The sequence below is a fragment of the Macaca mulatta genome, chromosome 14 (genome assembly GCF_049350105.2).
Source record: "Macaca mulatta isolate MMU2019108-1 chromosome 14, T2T-MMU8v2.0, whole genome shotgun sequence".
Lineage (NCBI taxonomy): Eukaryota > Metazoa > Chordata > Mammalia > Primates > Cercopithecidae > Macaca > Macaca mulatta.
Window position 1 is genome coordinate 79141095 of NC_133419.1, and position 22457 is coordinate 79163551.

Sequence of the window (22457 nt, forward strand, 5' to 3'; positions counted from 1 at the left end):
GATGATAATTCCTGCCATCTGAGGTTGCTGTGAAGATTAAATGGGAAAGAGCCTGGCACATAGTAGGATCCCAAAAAACAAAAACAAAACCAAAAAACTAGTTTCCCTTTCTATTTTAGGACTTTTATCTACCACTTCTGATGTGTGTCAACAAGGATAACCACTCTTGGTACTGCTATGAAGTGCAGTCTTCGGAATTCCAGATGCCATTTCATAAAAAAGTAATTGTAAAAACTTTTCCTTCTTCACTAAACATCAACTATAGCTGTATACTTCATCGAGGAAAGAAAGGGAGGGATCTTTCCTGGTGGAAGTGTAGGAAACCGTTTTAGATTTCAGGGGTGATGGAGTGTAACGGATGCAGCGATGTGTAAGCATTCGGTTTGGGATCTGAGGGAGTGACCTTGGGAACTAATTGAGTGCACAGACTTGCTCTGACAAAGAAACCCCTGTATTGGCTGAATAATGTATAAGAGATTTCCATTGGGCAATGGGCAAAATGGAATTATTTAGCGTATTTCCATTCCAATGAGTTAATCAAGATAATTGCTGTTTTCCTGGATCGTTGTCTTTTCTTTGTAATTAACAAGGTCCTTGTTTGGAGAAAGGAATTTAGCCAGTGAACTTTATAAAAATGGCTGTGACATTTTTGTTCAAATTATATTTAAAAATCGACTACAGATCCTTTTCCTTTGGATTCTGCTAGGACTGTTAGAAACTGATGCTTGATCAAGCTTGAGAAAAACTTTAAGGAGTCAAGTTCATTTGGAATTAACAAATCCAGTGCGGCAGTGGTGCGGGGGTAGGATGCAAGGAGGGCAGCAGGGCAGCACTGAGAAAGCTCAAGCTCTGGCATCAGACTTAGACTGCGATCCCTCTTCTGCCACGTCTCACTATCAAAAGTGGACAAAGCAGCCTTCAGAGCCTCAGTTTCTATGTCTGTGAAACGGATAATAATCACCCATCCTCAGAGCTGTTGTGTGCATTCAATGCTGTGGACCACAGCTGATGCTCAACAAGGCTAGTTCCTTCCCCATCTCTCACATGCTTATCTAATGGTGACATTCAGCAATCTCAGTCGTTTGAACCATGGCTAAGACCTCAAAAAGCAGCTTAAAAAATCTAAGTAGAAAAAGAGATGTTCATCCATTCATTAAAATATCTCCTAGAGGAACACCCCAGATAAATATATTTAATTGTGGCTAGGATTATAATAAGCTGAACTTCTGGTTCTCTGACCACACCTCTTAAGAAGTCCTCTACTGGATGAAGAATAGAGAAATGAGCTACTTGAGGTGGGCACTAGGACTGAAATAAATAGTGACACCACAGTGCAACCCTAAGGGAGGAGGCAGAGAAACCTTCCCTTTAGATACAGGGCCTAATAAAGTAATGGTTTAAAATCACTTCGGGCTGGGGCAAAGGGGTCTATATCCTCATTTCCCCACTTCCTGAAAGCTCTCTTCATATTACAGCATAATATGCAATTGTTGTTCCTTATTAATGACCCTGAATCATAAAAAGAAAGGTTTCATTATGTCTATATAGTGTGTTTGAGAAGGGAAGTATGCAATACACTTCATAAGAAAAGTTCCATGCAAAATGGTTAAAATGAAAAGGGTTTTTTTTTTTTTTTTGGAATTTGAAGATGTGAGCTGCAATTATGTGGAAAATTCATCCACATGTGCCTGTTCCTTCTCCCCTTGCCACATTTCTGGACAGTGGTCATATGAAGATGCTAGCACTTCATCAGGTAAGTACTTTTCATCTGCACCATCTCCCTATGGTATGCTGGGCAGGTATCTGCTGTATCCATTCTACAGATGTGGAAACCGAGGCCAGGAGGGATTAAGTCCATGGGAGAGTGGGAGCTGATGCCCAGCTCCTCTGACTCCAAAGCTTATGCCTTCTCCACTAGACATTTCCTTCCTAGGAGAAATCATGTGGAATATGAACATGCAGAATGTATTAAAGGTAATGGTTTTTATCCCAAATCCTGAATTAAAACAAAATACTCCATCAATTTACCTCTAATCCTACAATGAATTAATGAAACAAAATCATCAAATGGCCTTGTTTTGATACTTACTCATAAAATGTTGTCCATCCGTTTTCATTGCTTTTGGTTGCCAGAAGGCCAGAATTGCCATGGTATGTCATCATGGCCAACTCGTGTCCTTGTGTGGTCACACTCTTGAGTGCACTGTTAGTGCCCATGGTCACCCAGTATACCTGGCCATCTGGGACCACCAGCCAAAGGGGCATCCCAGTAGAGTCTCGGCGGACATTTACCATGTTGCCGTTGTTGTCTGTGATGAGTGTGACGTCGCCATCCCCAGTGTAGGTGAAGTTGTACAGGTAGTCTCCTGTGGGCAGGCTTTGGGTGTACAGGTGCTTGCCAGTGGTATCAAACAGATAGAGCTCCTGGTCAATTGGTGAAGACAGTTCATACATGTTCTGGGTGTTGAGGAAAGGCTTGTTCTTCCGGATAAACCGAATTCGGATGTTCCCAAGGTCAGCCACATAGAGCTCCCCATCAGCACACACAGCCAAGGAAGACGGGGTATTTAACTTTGCATCCTTGGCATAACCATCATCTCCAGAAAAACAATCACAGTTGGCATCATTTTTACAGTCACAGCCACTGGGGGCCCCAGCAACTAGTGAGATCTCTCCGCTAGTGGTGACCTGCCTGATGCGGTTGATCTTTTTCTCATCAGTCTCAGCAATATACAGGACCCCATTGTGTGAAACAGCCAAAGCGGTGGCTGACTCCAGGGTTGCGTGGATGGCCACCTTGCTTAGCAGGAAGTGGTCAATGCCGGGGACCTGGCAGTGCATGGGCCTCCCGGCGACAATGCGCACCTGGTGGTTTTCGGAGATCTGCAGGACCACATTGTTGTCGAGGACATAAAGTGAGTTGTCCATTGGGTTGATGGCTAAGTCTGTGGGCCACTCCAGGCGAACCTGACAATGAAGACACCGATACTCAAATGACTGGCAAGATGCCCACCACTAATCCATCCCATAGCCCATGTAGCCCATAACAGTGTCCAAAGTGACTTCATATACAGTTTTGCTTGATCCTCATGCAGCCTATCATCAACAATGAAGTGTCAGCCCCCTAATCACTGGGAAACCATGAAAGAGCTGCCACTGAGACATGTGATGGTCTCATTAGACTGACAAAACATGAAGAAGGAGTTAACAACAACAAAATAGTAGGCAAAAGGGTAGACTTTGGAGTCAGATAGGCCTGGGTTCCGAACCTAGTCTACTACTTATGACTGTGGGCAAGTTACTTTGCCTCTCTGAGGCTCAGTAGTCACATATGGGAAATGGGAATGACAACAGCACAGAGTCCCTGACCCACCAGAACCCACCAAATAATGGCAGCTGGTGTTCTAGAGATGGGAGGGAAAGGCAGATGGAGTCTGGAGGCTGAAGTAGGAGTTGTTCAGAGGCTTAAGAAGGATTCTTCATGCATGGTTGATACGATACATACATGATTTCTCAATTCTTTGAGTCCACGGATTAACAGCTGGCTAGGCGCTAGAGATATAAAGACAAGCTAACCATGGCCTCTGTCTGTCATAGGTCTTGACCGGTGATTCTAAAACCTAGCCTCACATTCAAATTATCTGTGGCGATTTTAGAAAATAATGGTGTGCAAACCCCACCCTTGATGAGTGAAATCAGTTCCCCGGGTGTGGAGCTTGGGCATTGGCATTATTTCAAAAAGCTTCCTGAGTGATCCTGATGTGGGCTTGAGAATCATGACTGGATCCTTGCTCCTCATGTGTGGTCATCAGCATCAGCTCACCTAGGAGCTGAGCATAAATGCAGAAGGACAGCCCTCCCTGAAACCTACTGAATCAGTATCTGCATTTAAGCAAAATCCCCAGGCGATTTCTGTGCACACTGAGGTTTATGAAGCCCTGCTCCAGAAAATGGTTCTAGTACCTCAGAGAACAGGTCCACGTGGAAGGGATTACTGAAGCTGGTTGTAGGAACTGGGAGTTCAGAAGTGCTGGGCCCCATGTGGAGCCTCCTCTGAGCCAGGCTGGGAAACTGGCATAGGTCATGGCGGGTCTTCAAGTGGGCACCCAGGGGACTGCAGCTGGCATGGTATGAGGGGAGGAGTGTCTTCTTCAGTGGACTTGGAGACTGAATTGTTGGATCTATCACACTAGGAGGTATTGGCACTAAGGGGAACCCTTTCCACCTGTGTCCCTAGGAGGTCCAGCTATGTTTTGTGTGGACTGGAAGTGCTGACAGGTGCACCCTACTGCTGATTTTTCCACCCCACCTAAAAATTCATTGCCTTAGACTTCCTGAGCCCCATACAAACCCTTGATATTTCGTCCAATTTGGGGCTTGCTTAAGCAAGTGTATACCTTTATTTTTATTTACTTATGTCTGATGACAGGGTCTCACTCTGTCACCCAGGCTGGAGTGAAGTGGTACAATCTTGACTCACTGCAGCCTCCACCTTCCAGGCTAAAGTGATCCTCCCACCTCAGCCTCCCGAGTAGCTGGTACTACAGGCATGTGCCACCATGCCCAGCTAATACATATATTTTTATAGAGACAGGGCTTTGCCATGTAACCCAGGCTAGTCTCAAACTCCTGGGCTCAAGCAATTTGCCTACCGTGGCCTTCCGAAATGCAGGGATTACAGGTGTGAGCCACTGTGTTTGACCTAAGTGTAAGCCTTTAGATAAGAAGTTTCTCTTCCAGGAATTTACCTGTCTGCACCATTGTCTATAAGAGTGTTTTTAATAATGATGAAGCCATTTTTAATAAGGACGAAGACCGAGAACCAACTCATATGCCCAACAACTGAGAATTGGCTAAATAATAGTACATTTAGTTTGCTCATAAATTAGAATACTGTGTGTCGTTGTTACAAGTGATGTTATAGATGGATATTTAATGACATGGAGAAATGTTTGCTATGTATTAAGTAGAAAGAACAGGGTTACAGAACTGTAAGCACAGTGGGATACCAATTGGGGAAAAATACAGGAAGTTTAGCTAGATTATAGATAAAGAGGAGATTAAGTGCTTGAGGGATACATATCAAAACGTTAACCATACCAAGATTAACGGTGATTTTAATTTCCTTCTTTGTGATTTCTAACTTCTTATATTTCCTACAATGTACATGTGGTAGTTTACCAGTATAAAAATAAACCCTAATACATTATATACACACGAGTGAGGCCACCTCCATCTGTCCCCTCAGCTCAGGGACATTCTCAGAAGGGGGCAGGCCCTTTCTCAGTTCTTTAAAGCACGATCTTCAGGTCCTGCTTTCTAAAGTCTTCTTGTCCCCTTACTCCCAGCTCCCTCTGTCCCTGCAGAGCCAGGGAGCCTGAAAATTTGCCAGGGCTGCTGCCAGCCAGGGTTGCTGCTTCACACTCCCCATGCTCTCTGGGCAGCTTTTGGCTGCATCAAGAACACAGTTGGCTCTAAAGTGACAGGGGAATTTTCAGTTTCTTAAAATCCACTTCTTGTCAATCTGGCCGCTAAATATTTTATGCCTTCTGGTCCTGTGGCACCTTGGGGACCTGCTTGCGGAGACCTTTCTGCCTGTCGTTATGATGAAAAGATGGTTCCTTGATGGGAGGAGTGGGGGAAGATAGAGTTAGTGGAGGGAGACCGGAGAGGAAAGAGAGGAAGGAATGAAGAGCAAGTGCTTTCCTACACTTTCCCCTTATGCCATGTGCAGGGTGCCTGGGAAATGAGAAGGGGCATTGCTCTTGGAGTCAATCCTCACTCTGTCACACTGCCTGTGTGATGATCCTGCACCAAACTACCTAAGCCTCTCTGGTTTCACCACCCTATTAGTGATGATCATGTTGAGACTTGATTTCCCATCCCCAAAATGAATGGACTAGACTTGATAATTTCAGAGGTCTTGCAGCTCCTGTGTTCCATGGTTCCAGTGTGGAATGATACCCTCTTCCCTGTCCACCTGAGCATCCTGTGCCTTTAGTAAAGCACTTGGAGCTGGCTGCCTTGTTGCAGAGTGATTTTCTTGCAAAAGATTGTCAAATGAATGAAGGAAGGAAGGACCAGCAAATGGTATAGAGAGAGTGAGAGATTGGGGTCAGGACACCTCACTTCCTATTCCAGTTCCACAATTGCTACATGTGTTACCTAACCCAAGTTTCTTAAACACCAAACTTCTTTCTCTATATGTAAAAGGGGATAATACACATTACATAAGGTAGTTGTGAAGATTAAATGAGACAATGTACACGGAAGTTATCTGTGGATTTTAAAGGGAACTAGTATTCACATCCTATTCCTAGCTGCTGGGCACTGTACTAGATAATTTATGTACATAATTTCATGAAAAAATTCATTTCCATATCCCTGATGGAACCTGGTACAGGGCTCTACATTTAACAATGCATTTTCTTTCATCACACCTCACTATTCTTATCTATAAAATGGGGTAGATCAGCTCTACCCCATGAGACTATTGTGATAGCTAAGTAAGAAAAGAGACGTTGTACTTATCCTGTATCCCCATTTCTTACAGAGTGCCTGGCACATACTAAGTTCTTATTTTGGATCCTAAGCATAGAGTTATTCTCCGTCAGTGGTGGCCCTCTCCACTTCTTAACACGTTGCAACAACTTCCTTCTGTTCCTTCTCTGCTCTGTGCCTCTCTCTTTAGTTTCTTTTTGGGCCTGGGTTTGTCTCCTCCCAAAGGAGCTGGTCCAAGTTCCTTGGCTCTCACCTTCTCACTCATGCCTCTGAGCTGTGTGCTGTCTCTGGCTTAACTCCCTGCTCCCCACGGGGCAGTAGAATAGAGAGGAAGCTCTGAGAATGAGAGCCGGTGACACCTGTGCATATGTGTCTGTAACATAGATGCCAGTATTGGAGAGTTTGGTTAAAGAAGATCCCATGCTGACATTCAGGCAAAAGTAGTGAGGGCCAGGGGCATAGAGATTTCAGTCCAGGATTTCTGAATCTAAGTGTGGGTTTGAGCATTTTTTCCCCCTGCACCATATGCCAGTTGTCTTTCAAGCCTCTGAACCGACTGGTTGGCAGTACCTCTATCTAAAGTTAAACAATTTTCCGATGTGTGGACTGAAAATTTTCGGCACCCTGTGCTGGCTGGTTGAGGGCCCGTTTTGAGAATTGAAAATACTTGTATGCACATCCTTAGGCCATGGTGGCTTCCTGATGGGTAATTCAAGCTTGCTCACAGACCGGAGAGGGAAACTCACTAGCCAGCAAGGGTAAGCCTGCCAAAACTGCAAAGACAAGTGGCAGAGAACAGCTTCCATTCTGGAGTGTAACAATCATATTAGCTGGCGCAGAGGGAAACCATCCCAGCATGCGACGGGGAAGTGACACGAGTGCTGGGACTGCCAGCAGCATCCACAAGGCTCCGTGGAAGGACTTAGCAATACATGTCAGTAATAGAGGCAGGCATGACCAGAAAGGCTGGCAGCAGGTGTCACACTCCGTGGAAAAGGACCTGTGTGTGCAGGCTCCCCTAAAAATGAAGGGGTTTAAAAAGCTAAATGTTGCTGGAGCTGAAATCAATTTGCAATTTGATATAACTCAATGCTCCTGATTTGCCAGGTTTTGGTAATCTTGGCAAGATGCAGCACAGGACACTGATTCAGCATGGGCCTGGCCCGGCCAAAGGATCCAGCAACAAAGGACATACCCTTGCCAAGTCATCACAGGATGTACTAAGGAAATGCTGGATAGCCAGTCACTTGTGTCTCTTTTTGACCTACAATGGGTTCCTGGTATCCACCTGCAAATGTCCAAACTCTTTGGCATGGTACAGCAGGGTCCTTCCCTACCTGGACCAAACCATGCTTCCTGTTTTAACTGCGGCCACCCGCTTTCAAGCACCCTATGCTATGGTTTTCAATTTTCCACTATTCTTTGAGTGTACCTGCCTCATTAACATCTTTGTGCGTTTGCACGTGCTGTTTCCTTTGTGTGAAATGTCTCCTTTTCTTTCTTGTCACTCAGCAAACCCCTATTCTATTCAACCTGTAAAACTCGCATAAATGTCACCTCCCGTGTGAAAGCAGGCACTCTATCTTTTGTTCATCACATCTGAAGGGCCAAGCAATACTAGGAGTTGTGCATGCATTGTTTGCTGTATCTTTACAGTAATCCTACTGGGCTGAAGTGAATTATTTCCATTTTACAGATATAAAAAGTGAGGCTCAAAAGACTTTAGAAAACTTGTCTAAAGTTACTGAGTGAGTGAGTGGCAAAAGGTAGGATTCAGTCAATTGATTAATCAATCAGCAAGTATAGACGGTGCCCAAATTTGGGTAACCAGGCATCCTAGTTAATTACAGAATTTCTGTCCTCATGTAGCTTAGAAAGAGAACAGGGAATGTACAAATACCCATCAGTGTTATTACCAAAGATGAAATTCAGGTGGCAATGGATTGAATGTCACGTGGTGGAAAGCTGTGTCTGTCCTACTCTGCTGCTGTTGAGGTTTCCTTGGGGAGATTTCTTCACTGTCCCCTGAGCTTCTACTTGTTACTCCTGACGGTGAACTCCTAGGACATGGCTGTGTCTTACTTATCTTTGTGTCCTTGGTTCTCATCACAGCCTGGCACCAAGTAGGTGCTCTTTAAAGGTTTACCAGTGCAAAGGTGAATGGCCAGCAGGCTGGCTGGGTGGCAGATGAGAGGATGAGTGGGCGGTCCCAGGGCTCTGGTAGATGAAGCCATCTTACCTGGGAAATATCCATGACAGAGTCACAGCTGAGGGGCCGGGCTGATGTGAGATCATTGGAGCCGAGCAGGGTGGAGATGATCCCATTCTGATCGATGCGTCTGATCATGGTGCCATCCACGAAGTAGATCAGCCCAAACTTGTCCACTGTGATGCCTGGGGGCAGAGAAACCAAAACAGGAATTCAGCATCAGAGATGACAATGGCGCGCACATTCCTGGAGCCTTGCTAGCTGACAGCACCTCTACACGATTGGGTTTGGTCCTCCCACAACCTTCATTCCTCTCTCAAAGAGGAGGAGTCTCAGGCTCAGAGGCCTTGAGTGACTTGTTCAAAGCAGGGATTAGAACCTAGGTTTTCAGATCTTCCAGGGCTCTGGTCCTCCCACCTTGCTGCCTCCTGAGATCTTAATCTATCACCTTAGTCATCCACTAAACCTGGATTCATAACTTCTGGGGATTTTTAAGCAGTAGGGATATAGTGGTAAGGAGGATCTTTTTCAATATTAACACTGTGAGTTATTTAAATTCACCTATTTCTGAAGCTCTGTGATTATAATAATCAGTTTCCCTTTTGGTAAACATTTTTCTTTTTATTTATTTATTTATTTATTTATTTATTTATTTATTTTTTTGAGAGAGTCTCGTTCTGTCACCCAGGTTGGAGTGCAGTGGCATGATCTCGGCTCACTGCAACCTCTGCCTCTCAGGTGCAAGCAATTCTCCTGCCTTAGCTTCCTGAGTAGCTGGGACTACAGGTGCGTGCCACCATGCCTGGCTAATTTTTTTTTTTTTTGGTATGTTTAGTAGAGATGAGGTTTCACCATGTTGCCCAGGTTGGTCTTGAAATCCTGACCTCAGGTGATCCACCCGCCTTGGCCTCCCAAAGTGCTGGGATTACAGGCGTGAGCCACCGGGCCTGGCCCGTCCTTCATGCTTTTCTATTCTTATTATTTTAGTCTCACTGATCATTACGAAAGTACAGAATCTGAATAGAATCCTATGGATTTGTGTAGAGAATATTGTTGAACTGAATTTCTAAAGGCAGCACACTAAGGAGAGGAGTCAGAACAATTACTCAACATTACCTGCTCCATTTACTAGACCGTCTCATCCTGTTAACTTTCTCCCTGACCCAGCTTGTATGTCCTTGGGCAAGTCACTGAGCATCTCTGTGTTTGTTTTCCCAGCTGTCAAACAATGAGATTGTTCCAAATCTGTATTTCTCACTCTTGGATGTGTATGGGGATCCCCTGGGGATCTTGCTAAACTGCACCCCCCAGGTAGCTGATTCAGAATATCTCAAGTGGAGTCTGAGCTTCTATCTGCAGTTTTGACACGCACCTTGGGTGATAATGACACAAACCAGAGTCTGAGAACCACTACACTATATCAGTACCTCTCAGCCTGTGATGTACATCAGAGGCACCTGAAGAGGCTTTTCAATATACACCTGCTGGCCTAACTCCTGGAAATACTAATTCAGGGGGTGGCTGGGACTGGGACCAGGGCATGCTTTAATAGTGTTCATGAGTGATAGTAATTTCCATCCCAGGTTCAGAATTGCAAGAGTCAGACATAACCATGAACTGTCATGGGATACAGATGGGACATGGCCCCAGGGAGCACCCAGTTTAGAATGGAAGGCACAGGAATGAATCAGTACCATGTGAGGATCACAGGAAAGGACAGACTCGAGAGGGTCATGGTAAAATACAGGAGATTCTGGTCACTTTTGTTCTGCTACGTTTTCTCTGGGGAAGGCAGTGGAAGAAGGGTCAGGAAGGCTTCACTGAAGTGGAGAGACTTGAATTATAAAATTTTCTGGTCGTATTAACTTGGGCATATTACTTCACTTTTAAGTCTTCATTTCCTCATTGATAAAACGGGGATTCTAACATCTGACTTGTAGTAATTAGCCCTCAATAATTATTAATGACCATTGTAATGATGAGACAGTGGCTGGCACTTTGTGGGTTTCAAGGCCTTTGCTCCGGGGGCCCACGTGTCTCTCACTGGCAAGCAGGGTGCTTTAATATGCCCAGGGGCCTCTGAGTGCTGAGAACCTGCTGGAGCACCAACTGTTCCTTCTTAGGCTGGTCAGGCAGGAGAGTGATTTCACACAGAGGACTAGGCAGCCTCAAGACTGGGAAGGCTTTCTCATGGTCCTGTCTTGAATGTACATTAATTTCATTCTTTAAGTGCCAAGACAGGCATTTTCTTGTCTGCCTAGCTATGCCCCATCTTTCTCTTCCATCTGTTTGGACTGATGAGTGCTCCATGAATAGTTGGGTTTCTTGCTTACAGAGTTGGCTGCACAGGCTAACAGAAGTGATCTGTCCCCGATTAATTACCTAAATTTTTCTTCTTTTGTTGTGTTAAATAGATGGACATCTTTTCTCCTCCCTGCTGCAAAGTGCCCGCATATCGTGTCACCCTTGCGATTTCTATCTGGGTTAATCACAGACTTTTGGGTAAATGCACTGCCACTTCATCTGTGTGAGGGTGAGGGGCTGCGAGGGCGGGGAAGAGAACACACATGTGCGGAGAACAACTGAAAAAGCCCTGGAGAGAATAAAAATTCTCAGATAAAACTGTTTTAAACCTAAGAGAGTAGAATACTGTGGCTACAAAGGGTCTTGGGGATTATTTAGCCCAACCTGTTCATTCATTGACCAATGGGGAAACTGAGGCCCAGGGGAGGAGGTCCCAGAGCCAGCTAGTGGCAGAAGAAAACCATACAGGGCTTCTAAGTGCAGGCCTAGAATTCTTTCACTCCTGGCTGCTCTCTCAGTATTTGGAAATCATAATTAGGAGGGATTAACCTTTGTTGATACAATATTTACCCCACACAATTACCACCTGACACTCCAGGTATGTGGCAGAGACAATGTGACATGATATGATGTGATGTGATATAATGGAACAACAATAATAGGAATCATCATTTATGGGATGTTTACCATGTGCCTGGTACTACTGTGCTAAGCATTTACATTCCTAATAATATTCAATCTGTACCACAACTGTGCAGCATATCCTTATTACATATATGAGGAAAATGAGGCTCAGAGAGCTTCAGTGATTTCCCGAAAGTCACTCACCTGTAGATGACAAAGTCTGAATTTGAATGCCAGATTTCACTAGAATCTCCCGCTTTGATTTGAAACTAGGCCCTGAAATCTGGAACTATTTAATAATACAATCACTTATAATATTTCTATAGGTTATTATTAAACATATTAATTTTGACCATCAGAATAAGCCTAGGAGGTAGACACTGATGGCATTGTTACCCCATTCTATCAGTGAGGACCCTAGAGCTTAGACACTTTAAGTCACTGGCTATAGGGGTTGCAACACAGTGAACACTCCACTGAGGGTGGACAATGATGGCTTCTCCAAAAAGCTTTCCCAGTCTCCAAGGCACAGGGGTCTCTCTTGGCTCTAAACCCCCATGAACAGCCTCTTTCTTCTTGCTTCTCAGGGAGCACCTCTTCCTCTCGCCCATGTCACAGTAATTCACACTCAGGTCTTATTTATTCTGCTACGATGAACTTATATATGTAACCATTGTACTCTATGTACTCAAATATTTGCTGAATAAGCGAAGGAAAAATTGTGATTGCGGGCATTTAGAGGTTCAACTTTTTCAGGGACTCAGAATTGAGACCTACAGTTAACCCACCCACTAGCACATCAACATACGAAAACATGATACGCTAAAATGTTTTTGTATAACAATAACATGAGAGACAGCATACATGTCCAATAGTAGAAGATTGGGACATCCATTTGCTGGAATACTATATAGTCACTAACATGAGTATACATTTAATGACATGGAGAAATGTTAATGATCTAGCATTTAGGGAAAAAAAGCAGTTTGCTAAAACAGTTTGCTTAATGTGATCTCATTTTGTTTGTTTTTAGTAAACACTACATATACACAAACACTTTGAAAAAAGACTAGCAGAGAAGACAGGAAATGTTAACTGCGAGTATTTTTGGCAGGTGGAATTTTCAGTTTTCACCATCCTCCATACATTTCTTGGTATTTTCCAAATTTTTTGCAATATTAATCATGCATATTTTTCTGAAATGGAAAATACTCCAATAAATGTTATTGATAATATTTCTAAGGCAAGGTCTTACCCCTGGGATTGGTGAGTGTGGCTTCTGTGGCCTTCCCACCATCCCCGCAGCGAGTGTCATCAAAGGGGAGGCACTGGTCACCTGTTCCCGCAACCACCTCAGAGTTCTTGACAAGGTCCTTCACCACCACAGTGGACTTGATTTTAAAGACCCGCCGGCTGTTGGTGTCAGAAAGGAAGACGGCGCCGCTCATGGGATCTGTGGTCAGGTAGTATTTGTGTGCCGGACTGTGACTAGAAAACAAAGACATGGCCAACTGATGAGCATTTTCTTCTTTCCTATGTGTAGCTGGAGATGGACAGATGAACCCCTGGCCCTTTAGAATCCAAAGCAAAAATGTCTTATGGGGATGATGCCCCTATTTTGGGTGATGGTTCCCCATTTTTTCTGACCTCAGTCGTTGGCTTAACTATCCCTCCCACCCACTATTCTTGTAAAAACCCACTGCCAATGATTGAGATGACCATCTCAGTGCCATGTTTGTATCAGGTGCTAAATACATGTTTTCTTAAGAAGATGACCACTGAGGCCTACTATAGGTGTCCCGTTCATTCAAGCTAGAAACATGGATGCTCTTGACTTAAAAAAAAAACACACTTCAAGAGTTCAAAAACACAAGCCCTTTTCCACAGGATTTTTACAGCAATCCCTCATCTCCATCTTGGGACTGAGGGATGAAACCCTGGCTAGCTCTGACTCCTGGTCAGCATCAACACTGTCTCCAGGGGATACTCATGTTACACTTATCAGGAGCCCAGGAGTCTCCCTCTGGCAGTCAGATATAAATGAACTGCAGGATTAGTTTGTAATTCGCAGTGAAACCCAAGGAAAAAAAGCAACACAGAAGAGCAGTGCTAATGATGGTTCTGTTTCTGGAAAACAGTTATAAAGAGCAGGCTGTGCCAACAGAGCAGAGAGAAGTTTGACTACAGAGAGGCCTTGAGGAGACAAAGCACTGCCTCTAGCCACAGGGTGAGGAAAAGGCACAGGATTTGGAGTCAGATCAGTCTGGGTTCCAAGTCTAGCTCTGTAATTTCCTGGTTCTGCAACTTGGGCAAGTTACCAGGCCTCCTGGGCCTCGTGTCTTTATGTGCAAAATGGGGGTGTTAACAGCTACCTTGCTGGTATGTTGGGGAAATTAGAGAGAAAATAATAAATGCAGAGTAGCATAGTGTAGTAGATGCTCAATAATAATTATTTTAATTACCAATGATTGTGTCTCTTCTTGCACTTGGAGACGACTATGTAGTAGATATCTCTTATTAAGCCTGAAATTTTTTATCCCCTGGTACTGATATACAATTTCTTTCAAGTCTAGGGCACATTGAAGTTGAACGTGGTGCTTCTGAAAAGCTAATTTTAAGTTCCTGTGCATGGCCTGAACATTCGCTGGGCCCTAAAACTGCATCTCAATATTGGCAGCCCCTTCCAAGTCTCTGGAAGGTATTTTGATTCAAAGGAAGCTCTCTCCGTTTGGACTGGATGGCCTGGTGCTGGCCATTTTCACTGCACAGTGAGGTATAAACTGTGCTAAGGGACTCAGGACAGACTGAGCAGTGATGAGAGCACCAGCAGGGCCGGAGCACTGCAGACCCCCTTCAAGACGAAAGCAAGATAATTTGAAAAGTCTAGAAAGAAGCTATTTTGCATTTATCAGGTATGTAAGTTTTGGGTCCTTTTGAAAAGCAAAATTTTATTTTACAGGTTGGTGTTTTTTGAATTCCCTATGAAGACTGGGGCACCATAATCTTTTCAGTACGTAAGTCACAGAAGGTCTTAATCTGGCCCTGGCAGGTTTGTCATTATAAATGTGTCTTGCCTTGGACAGTGTCCTTGGGGACTGGCTACCTCGAAAAGGGCCAGGCATCCAAACCCAAGGCTTTCCTTCCTTGGTTTTCTCTCCCTGAATTCAACTAACCCGATAAGATTTTCTCCAACTGTCCTTCCTCTCTAATCCTAATACTACTGTCCTGTCACATCCTTCTCGAACCAAGGGGAGGTCTCTCCGCCTGTAGCCTGGGTCCTCTACAAGTCATTCTTGATCTAACCCAAATACCAACCCAAATACCAATACCAATGCTTTCCCTTCTGGGACTCCTTAATCTTACAGAGAAGTTAAGAGCTTCCCCCCTCCCCCACCCCTGCACAAATCCCAGCTTTCTGCTATGCTGCTCCACCCTTCCATCCTCCCTCCCCTCCCAGACACCCTGCACCTGGCCACAGACCTGTCCCTGCAGCACGCCTCAAGTCTGCCCACACCTGCTGCTCCTGCTCTGCAGTATGCCCCACGCCTCCCTTTTCCTACTCACCCTTCACCTGTCAGTTCAAATGCTCCCTCCTCTGCAAATCTTCCCCAGCCTTCTCCCTGTGCATCATTTCTGGATGATAGGACATAATGCTGTGACTGTTCATTTATGTGTGGGCCTCCAAAACCCGATCGTCAATACTTGAAGAGACTGGATTTTGTTCAGTTTTGTTTTTCCTATGTTCTGCTTCATGCCTTCTAGCCCATAGCAGTCACTTGTTTTAAGTAGATGGCATATCTATTTTTAGATTACTTAGGTAGTGTTTGCATTCGCATTATTTAGCTCTTCTTTTACTTCTCTTCTGGGGGTAGCAGTAAACAGGACAGGTATCCGTCTGTTTTGAAATGTCCCCTGTGACTTACCTTATAATGTAGCACAGATTTAATCTTCCCAGATGACATCAATTATGGCTAAATAAAATGCGGTGACCTTAGATCCTACTGTGTAATGCTGGGGCAGCCTTGATCTTTTTGCTTTTCTGATGGCAGCTCTGAGGCGGGGTGATTTTTTTCATTTCTTTGCACATCACTCATGATAAACTGGTGCTATTTACCTCAGCAGAAAAGGGTCCCTGAGGGGTATGGTGAGGGGCCCTGTCAATGTAGATTAGCCCCCTGAGTTTCCATCTCATGTCTCCCTGCACTGCTCCAGAGAAGTGTCACTCATGTGGAGCTTCTCAGATCAGTGAATTCCAGGACAGGGTGGCACTGGCAGGATTATCCCAGAGTCTATAAGAGCTGTGGCTGCATCTTTTGGCCCAAGGACAAATTTGAGGTCTGCTGGTAAGTTAAGCATAGGGAAAACAACAGCTAGCTTTGAACTTAGAAAGTGTGGGCTCTCATTTAGGCAAGTCACCTAAATAGTCCAAATCGTAGGTCCCTTAGCTGTCAAATGACTAAGTCCCTGCTCGGCTATGCTCACAGGCTTGTCATTAGGATCAAATGAAATTATACATCTCAACAGCCCTTTCCAGTTTGCAGAGCTCTCTGAACATTCAACTCATTTAGTCCTCCTGCCCCCCGGCACTGGGAGCTGCACCTGCGTCTGTGATGCCCATCTCGACTCCACTAGGGCTGAAGCGCCACCTGTCTGCAGAACAGAACTGCAGAGATGACTACCACAGACAGGAACGCATCTGTGACCACCTAGGGATGCCTATTCTGTCCCAGACACTGCACTAGCACTTGACCTCGTTTTCTTCACAGCTACCATATAAGGTAGGTACTTTCCTCCCTTATATTTCAGAAAACTGAGACTGGAAGAGGTGAAGTGACTTGTCTGGGACCACAGAATCCTAAGCGGCAGGATGAAATTCCAACCGAGTTCTGCTTGACTTCAAAGTCTGCGTTCTTTCTACTTCCCCACCCTGCTGCTCAGAATCTAAAAGGTTCCTCTGCCCATATTCACCTGGGAGTACCTGCTCGTCTTCTGAGGTTCAGCTCATCTGTAATGCCATTCCTGAACCCCCCACTTCTTCCCCACTGGTAGAACTGGCCTCTTCCTTCATTGTGTCTTTACTAGAGCTTACGAAGTTTATACTTTTAGTATCTGTAGCACCAATTAAACTTTTCTGTTTAATCGTCTGTCTCTTGGATGAAACCTTGAACTCCTCAAGAGCAGGGACTGATTACCAGTCTCTGCTGCTTTGCACTGGGCTGATGCAGAATAAGTATTCCGGAAAGTTCTGCTAAATTTATGAAAGGAAATCAGCCTCCCTGGCTGGAGTATACATAGGAAACGCTCACTGCTAACAATCTTAGAGTGATGGTTCTCAAACATGGCTGCACATCAGAATGGCCTGGAGAGCTCTAAAAATAGTCTTACCCATAATGATTGAAGGGCGTGGGCATCTCTACCTTTGAGATCTCTCCAGGTGACTTGGAGGCACAGCCAGATTTGGGAACCATGGCCTTCAAGCAGTTCTTTTTAAACTTTAATGTGCCACCTGGAGCCTTTGCTAAAACGCACATTTCAATTCCTAGTTCTGGGGTGCAGAACTTGTGAGTCCGCATTTCTAACAATTCCCAGAGCACACCAATGTTGCTTGTCTGTATTTTGAGCGGCAAGGCCTTAGAATACTCTACAAATAATCAATGTCTCAGAGCATGAGATGGAAGACAGCCTTCAGCGGAGGCCTCAGGCCTGGTTGTGTGGACAGGCAGCATTTCTTTCCTGGAAACGGACCATGTCTGATTCAATTCTGATGCCCAGTATCCTGAGTAGGGCTGGACAGAGAGTAAGATCACAATTTCATTTTCAGTTTGCTGTAGAAGTCTCTGAGGACCCACATTCTTTTCTAGTTCCTCAAACATAACTTTAGTCTCTCTGGAAGTGATGTAAAATCAAGAGGCCTTCAGGGTACCATTCCTGAAGTTAATGAGCTGAAGCCAAGCTTCACTCTGCTCTCATTCTGGATGGTGTTTGGAATTTCCCAGTAGGAGCTGGAAGTCTAGGAGTCTGTAGGGACACACAGGCTCACTTGCTTCCAAGTGAGAATTCTCTTTGTCTCTAAGGAGGGTCTGCCTCATGCAAAGGAGTGTCCTTCAACCACAGCAGTTGGCAGCTCTGGCAGAACTTGATTCCCTGGTTCTCAGAACCTGTGGGAAGAGCTTGAGTGCTAGAGCCACACAGTCAAGGGTTCAAATACCAGTTCTACCATCCACTTGGCTAAGTGACTCTGGTCACATCACTTCCATAGCCTCAGTTTTCTTAAGCTGAGAAATGGGGATAGTCACACCTATTTCAAAGGATTATTTTGAGGACAAAATTGCATGAAGAATATAAACCTCTGAGCATAGCGCCTGTTCCACTAAAAAATAAAATACCCAGTAAATGGTAGCTTTTAAGCAAAGCTGGTCCCTTTAGAAACTTCTAGAAGATTTGGTGCATAATGGAAACACTAAGTATGTCAGACTTTATTTTGTCCTGCTCAACCTATTTCCTGAGACAGTTAAGGGCTCTGAGTTAATATAATATGTGTAGCTGGGTTTGATGGACACTTGAATTCTAATGTACTTCTGAAGAAAAGGCTTTAAACATCTTCTGTGACCCTAGGGAAGAGCTCTGGGAAGAGACAAAGATGCTGGTTTCCTGAAGGAGTCCATAGAGGAAGATGCCCCGTGGATTATCGGTTTCTGTACTGAGCATGCCCGGCACAGCAGGCTGGCACTGAGGCTGGAAAAGCAAAAGGCAGACATGAGTCTGCTCCGGGGAAGCACACACATAGGCTAAAGTTGCCAGTCACGGGGCCAGACATATTACTGGGAGTGGCTGAGACAGTTAATGGAGGAAGAGACACAACTCTATAATTTTTTAAATCCATCGCCAACATTTACTGATGAGGACACTGAAGCCCAGAGAGAGGAAGAGATTTGCCAATATCCAGGTAGCAGTTAACATCAGAGCTGAACCCAGGCTCTCTGTCTTCTGGTTGTCTTTAGAAAACTGCAAGGCAGAAAGTGATTCATTTTTTCCTTTCTACTTTGGTTCATCTTAGAAAATTTTTAGTGCCCAAGAAAACAATGAATTGATGAAGGGTTTAAAGTCATACCATGAATATATAAAAAGATCACTGAACATCAGAAGCAAAATGTTTCCAAACCACAACTCTTTCAGTTTATAGATGAGACTGGAAACCAGAAACACCAGGTAACCAGCCCAAGGCCACACGGTGAATGTGTAGCAGGGCTGGACAGCACCTGGCCTCCTGACTCTTCCCAGCTATGTCCCCGTGGGTCATGGCTGCGTCCCATGCAGCCGCCACCACTAACTGGATGTTTCAACATTAAATGCTAGGCTTTAATTCAAGACCTTCATGTGAAATGTACTTCTGTGTTTTCTGTACAACTGAAGTTGAAGGCATGGACCATTACATAGTTCAGTATCATCCATACAAAACTCATTGAAAATCTCAGATTTCAGTGTCAGGAAAAAAAATTTCTCTGGTGAGCAATGGGCAAGTTTTCAATTTCTGATACTATAAAGTATGAAAATAATTATGTTTTCTTATTTACACTGGCTGCCAGGAAGCTCAGAGCTTAATCTAATAAATAATCACACATATGTTTCCTCCTTTTTTCTTTTGTTACCAATTTCTATTTGATTTACTTTAATACATGTGTCTTTGGGTGTAAGAGGATTTAATTCCTTTTTGGGAAAGATGGAGACATCATCATTATCATATGATACGAATTGTTATGATAATAAATTATAATACTGTTAACTCTATAGGATGTTAGCATTATTATTACCATTACTACTATTTCTGGAGCTCCTCCCTGTGCCTGAAAGTACTGAATAGTTTACAAACATCTTCTGTGATCATTACAACAACACTCCAAGGGAGATTTTATTAACCTTATGTTAGAAACTAAAGCTTAGAGAGATGAAGGCATTTTTTCAAGGCCACATAATTGGGGAACTTCAGTTTTCTCATCTGTCTATTGGATGTAATCATGGATATCTACTTCACAGAGTGGTTTGGGGATAGAATGCTACAATCCATGTAAAGCACATAACCCTCTATCTGCTACAAAGTAAATACTCTATACATGTTAATTATTAAATAATTATAATATTTACTACTTATATAATAACTATTATCTTAAAATAACACATACAATTATTACACGAATAATGCAGCTACTTCTATCGAAAGAGATAGAATCATTATTGGGTTCTGGGTCTGTCTGACTCTTTCCACCATCCCTAAGACTTTCTTTCATCCAAACTTAGCACCACTCCCGTGACACTTTGATCAGAGCCACAGTTAGATAACTGAGAGCCACTTCTGTGGCCATGCAAGCCACACCTCCATCTGCCCGTGGTTACTTTTCAAGTCACCACAATGTGTGTGAGGTCAGGGGACACCTGGGTGACTGCTATCCAGGAGTCAGGTGAATGCCATAGTGACAGGTGATGCTGACAGGCAGACACTTCTCTTGGTGTGCTTGACTAGACCCATTTCTGTTTACTGCATGTCGCTGTGAGTCTACATGACAAACCTACTCTGGGACAAAGTTCCTATTTGGGGATTGATCTCTGCAGTTGGTTCCGGGAGTCTGCTTTCTCCTTGATGGCAAGCCTTTTGGGTGGGGTTGCCTGGCATCCCTAAGCTGAGGCACCCTGAATGCCCACAGAAGTGTAAATGTGAAACCTGTCTTCTTCCAGATTGTTCACCTGATCAAGATGTTCTCAGGACTTCCTATCATGACCATCAAAGTTGCTCAATGCAGTTAGGATGACATCCTCATTTATTCTAAGGATAAGCAGGCTGTAGCATTCAAATTACTATTCCAAGGTTCAAATTCTTTCCCATATTACTTTTAGACTATCAAAGTAACTGCCTCACTTTGCAACAGATCCAAGGAGTTCAGGCTCCTGCCACGCATTGCTGCCATTATTAATGACTTCCTCCCATTGCAACTGATTGCCCCAATCAGTTCCAGTCCCACAGGATTATTTTGCCATACAGCCATCTGAAATTGACACATGCAGCTTACCATACAGCATGCAACAAGGCAAGGGTGAGGCAGGAAATTCTCCACTGGTTGGCTTACCTATGTCTGAAATCTTTATTTCTGACAGAAGACAGGAGAGCAGGGAATAGAAGAAAGAATGAGGTGTTAGCAGCAGGGTTAGAAGCATTATTAGCAGCCTGAAAACTTGACAGCAATGGTGCTATACAATACTATAATAAATAAAGACTTAGCAGCTATGACACTGATGTATTTTATATTGGATATTACTTGTCAGTAAGTTCACTTACAAGCAGTACATATCACAGAAGAGGCATGGTTTCGCCTGCACCACTACTGCTGACTTTGGGGGAAGAGGACTAGGTTGACACATTCTGCTGCTTTAACAAGGGCTAAGACAGGGATTGGAATGGTGGATTCTCTCCTCTGTACGGACACATACCCAGAGATACACAGGCTTACTGCTCTGCGTCTCTACGTGCACACTTCCCTACAAAGAGTTACCCAAACTTGGGTCACTTCCCAGGAGCCTCCTCATAAAAGAATACAGAATTGGAGATAGACTATAATTAGAAGGGAGGGTATGACACAGAAACAGTCCTAGGAAAAAAAGGCTGGAAGAAAAAATATATCAAAATGATAATATACTTCTAAATTTTTTTTTCTAATTTTACTTATATCTCCCTTCCTTACCCACTGTCATGATCTCCCCAACAACTGTAGGAGGGAGGCAGGGAAAATGGGGTCTCTTATTGGAAAGAGGTGAAAACAGAGGTCCAGGGAGGTTCAGTGATTTGTCCTAAGTTGTACAGCTTCTCTGCCGAGGCGAGCTGATTTCCACGTCCACGGCGCTTTCTGTTGTGGTCCATATACGCAGTTGACTGACACAAATATGCTCAAAGGATCCTTCTTCCTTGACAGATGTCTGTGCCAGTCAGACTCATAATAGACAGAAGAAGGGCAGAGAATATTCCACTGGTGGTCCTCTTCTCATTCAGCCGATAGCTGATTTCCTGTGAGCCTACCGCGTGTGTGCTTGTCTGGCCCTGTGTGTGGGGCCGATACTAACCCTTCTCTTTAGGGCTTATGGCTGTTGGCCCTGCCTTCCTTTCACACATGCGCTGCAGAGTGAGATTCTTGCAGCAGGACCTTACCTCCAGGGAGGAACTTAACAAGGCATTAAGTCGAAGCGGCCCTCATTGGGCCAGGTGACAAGGCTTTGGTGAGGCAGAGGTGTGTAATGATCTCTGGATTTGGGTCCACCATTTTAGAAGCTGGACCTCAGGCAGGTTCTTTAAATTCCCTAAGCCTCCATCTTTTCATTTACCAAAGGGGGATAATAATAAACGCCTTACAGAATTGTTATGCTTGGCAAATAGTAGGAACTCAGCAAAAGTGAGTTTTCTTTTCCCCTGCCCACTGTGGAGGAAGGCTTTCCAGCTCTGGGGCCTGTCCTGCTCACATGGACCCTGGCCCAGAAGACAGGCAGATTCCATTCCCTAAAAGAGTTGGGAGGGAGCTTGGTGCAATTCCTCTTGAAAGGGAGTGTAAGGCTCCCTTATCTCTAAAGCACAGCTCTTCCATGACTCCTGAGCCCACCCTATGACAGTGCCCTGGTTCTAAAATGATCTAGGTTAGGGAGGCATAGAGAAAAATCCAACATATCATGTCCTTCCCTGAGCTAGAAGCATGGCTGTGCTCCATCACTCAGGGTCAGGATGGGGAAAGAGGCTGACTCAGCTGCTTCTGCAGCACCTGAGGAGCAGAGAGGTCAGTTATCT

The 22457-nt window shown here is 44.4% G+C and overlaps 1 protein-coding gene across 2 annotated transcripts in view; it reads right to left on the reverse strand.

Moving 5' to 3' along the window:
* The window catches only part of TENM4 (teneurin transmembrane protein 4), a 792376-nt gene that overhangs the window by 40266 nt on the left and 729653 nt on the right, over window positions 1-22457 (reverse strand). For both annotated transcript variants that reach the window (XM_015115340.3, XM_077964103.1), the window contains exons 25-28: window positions 20758-20778; window positions 12894-13126; window positions 8741-8895; window positions 2090-2967 (exon numbers count right to left, since the gene is read on the reverse strand). In XM_015115340.3, the coding sequence (XP_014970826.2) occupies window positions 2090-2967; window positions 8741-8895; window positions 12894-13126; window positions 20758-20778 (1287 nt within the window). The remainder of the gene's footprint in view (window positions 1-2089; window positions 2968-8740; window positions 8896-12893; window positions 13127-20757; window positions 20779-22457) is intronic.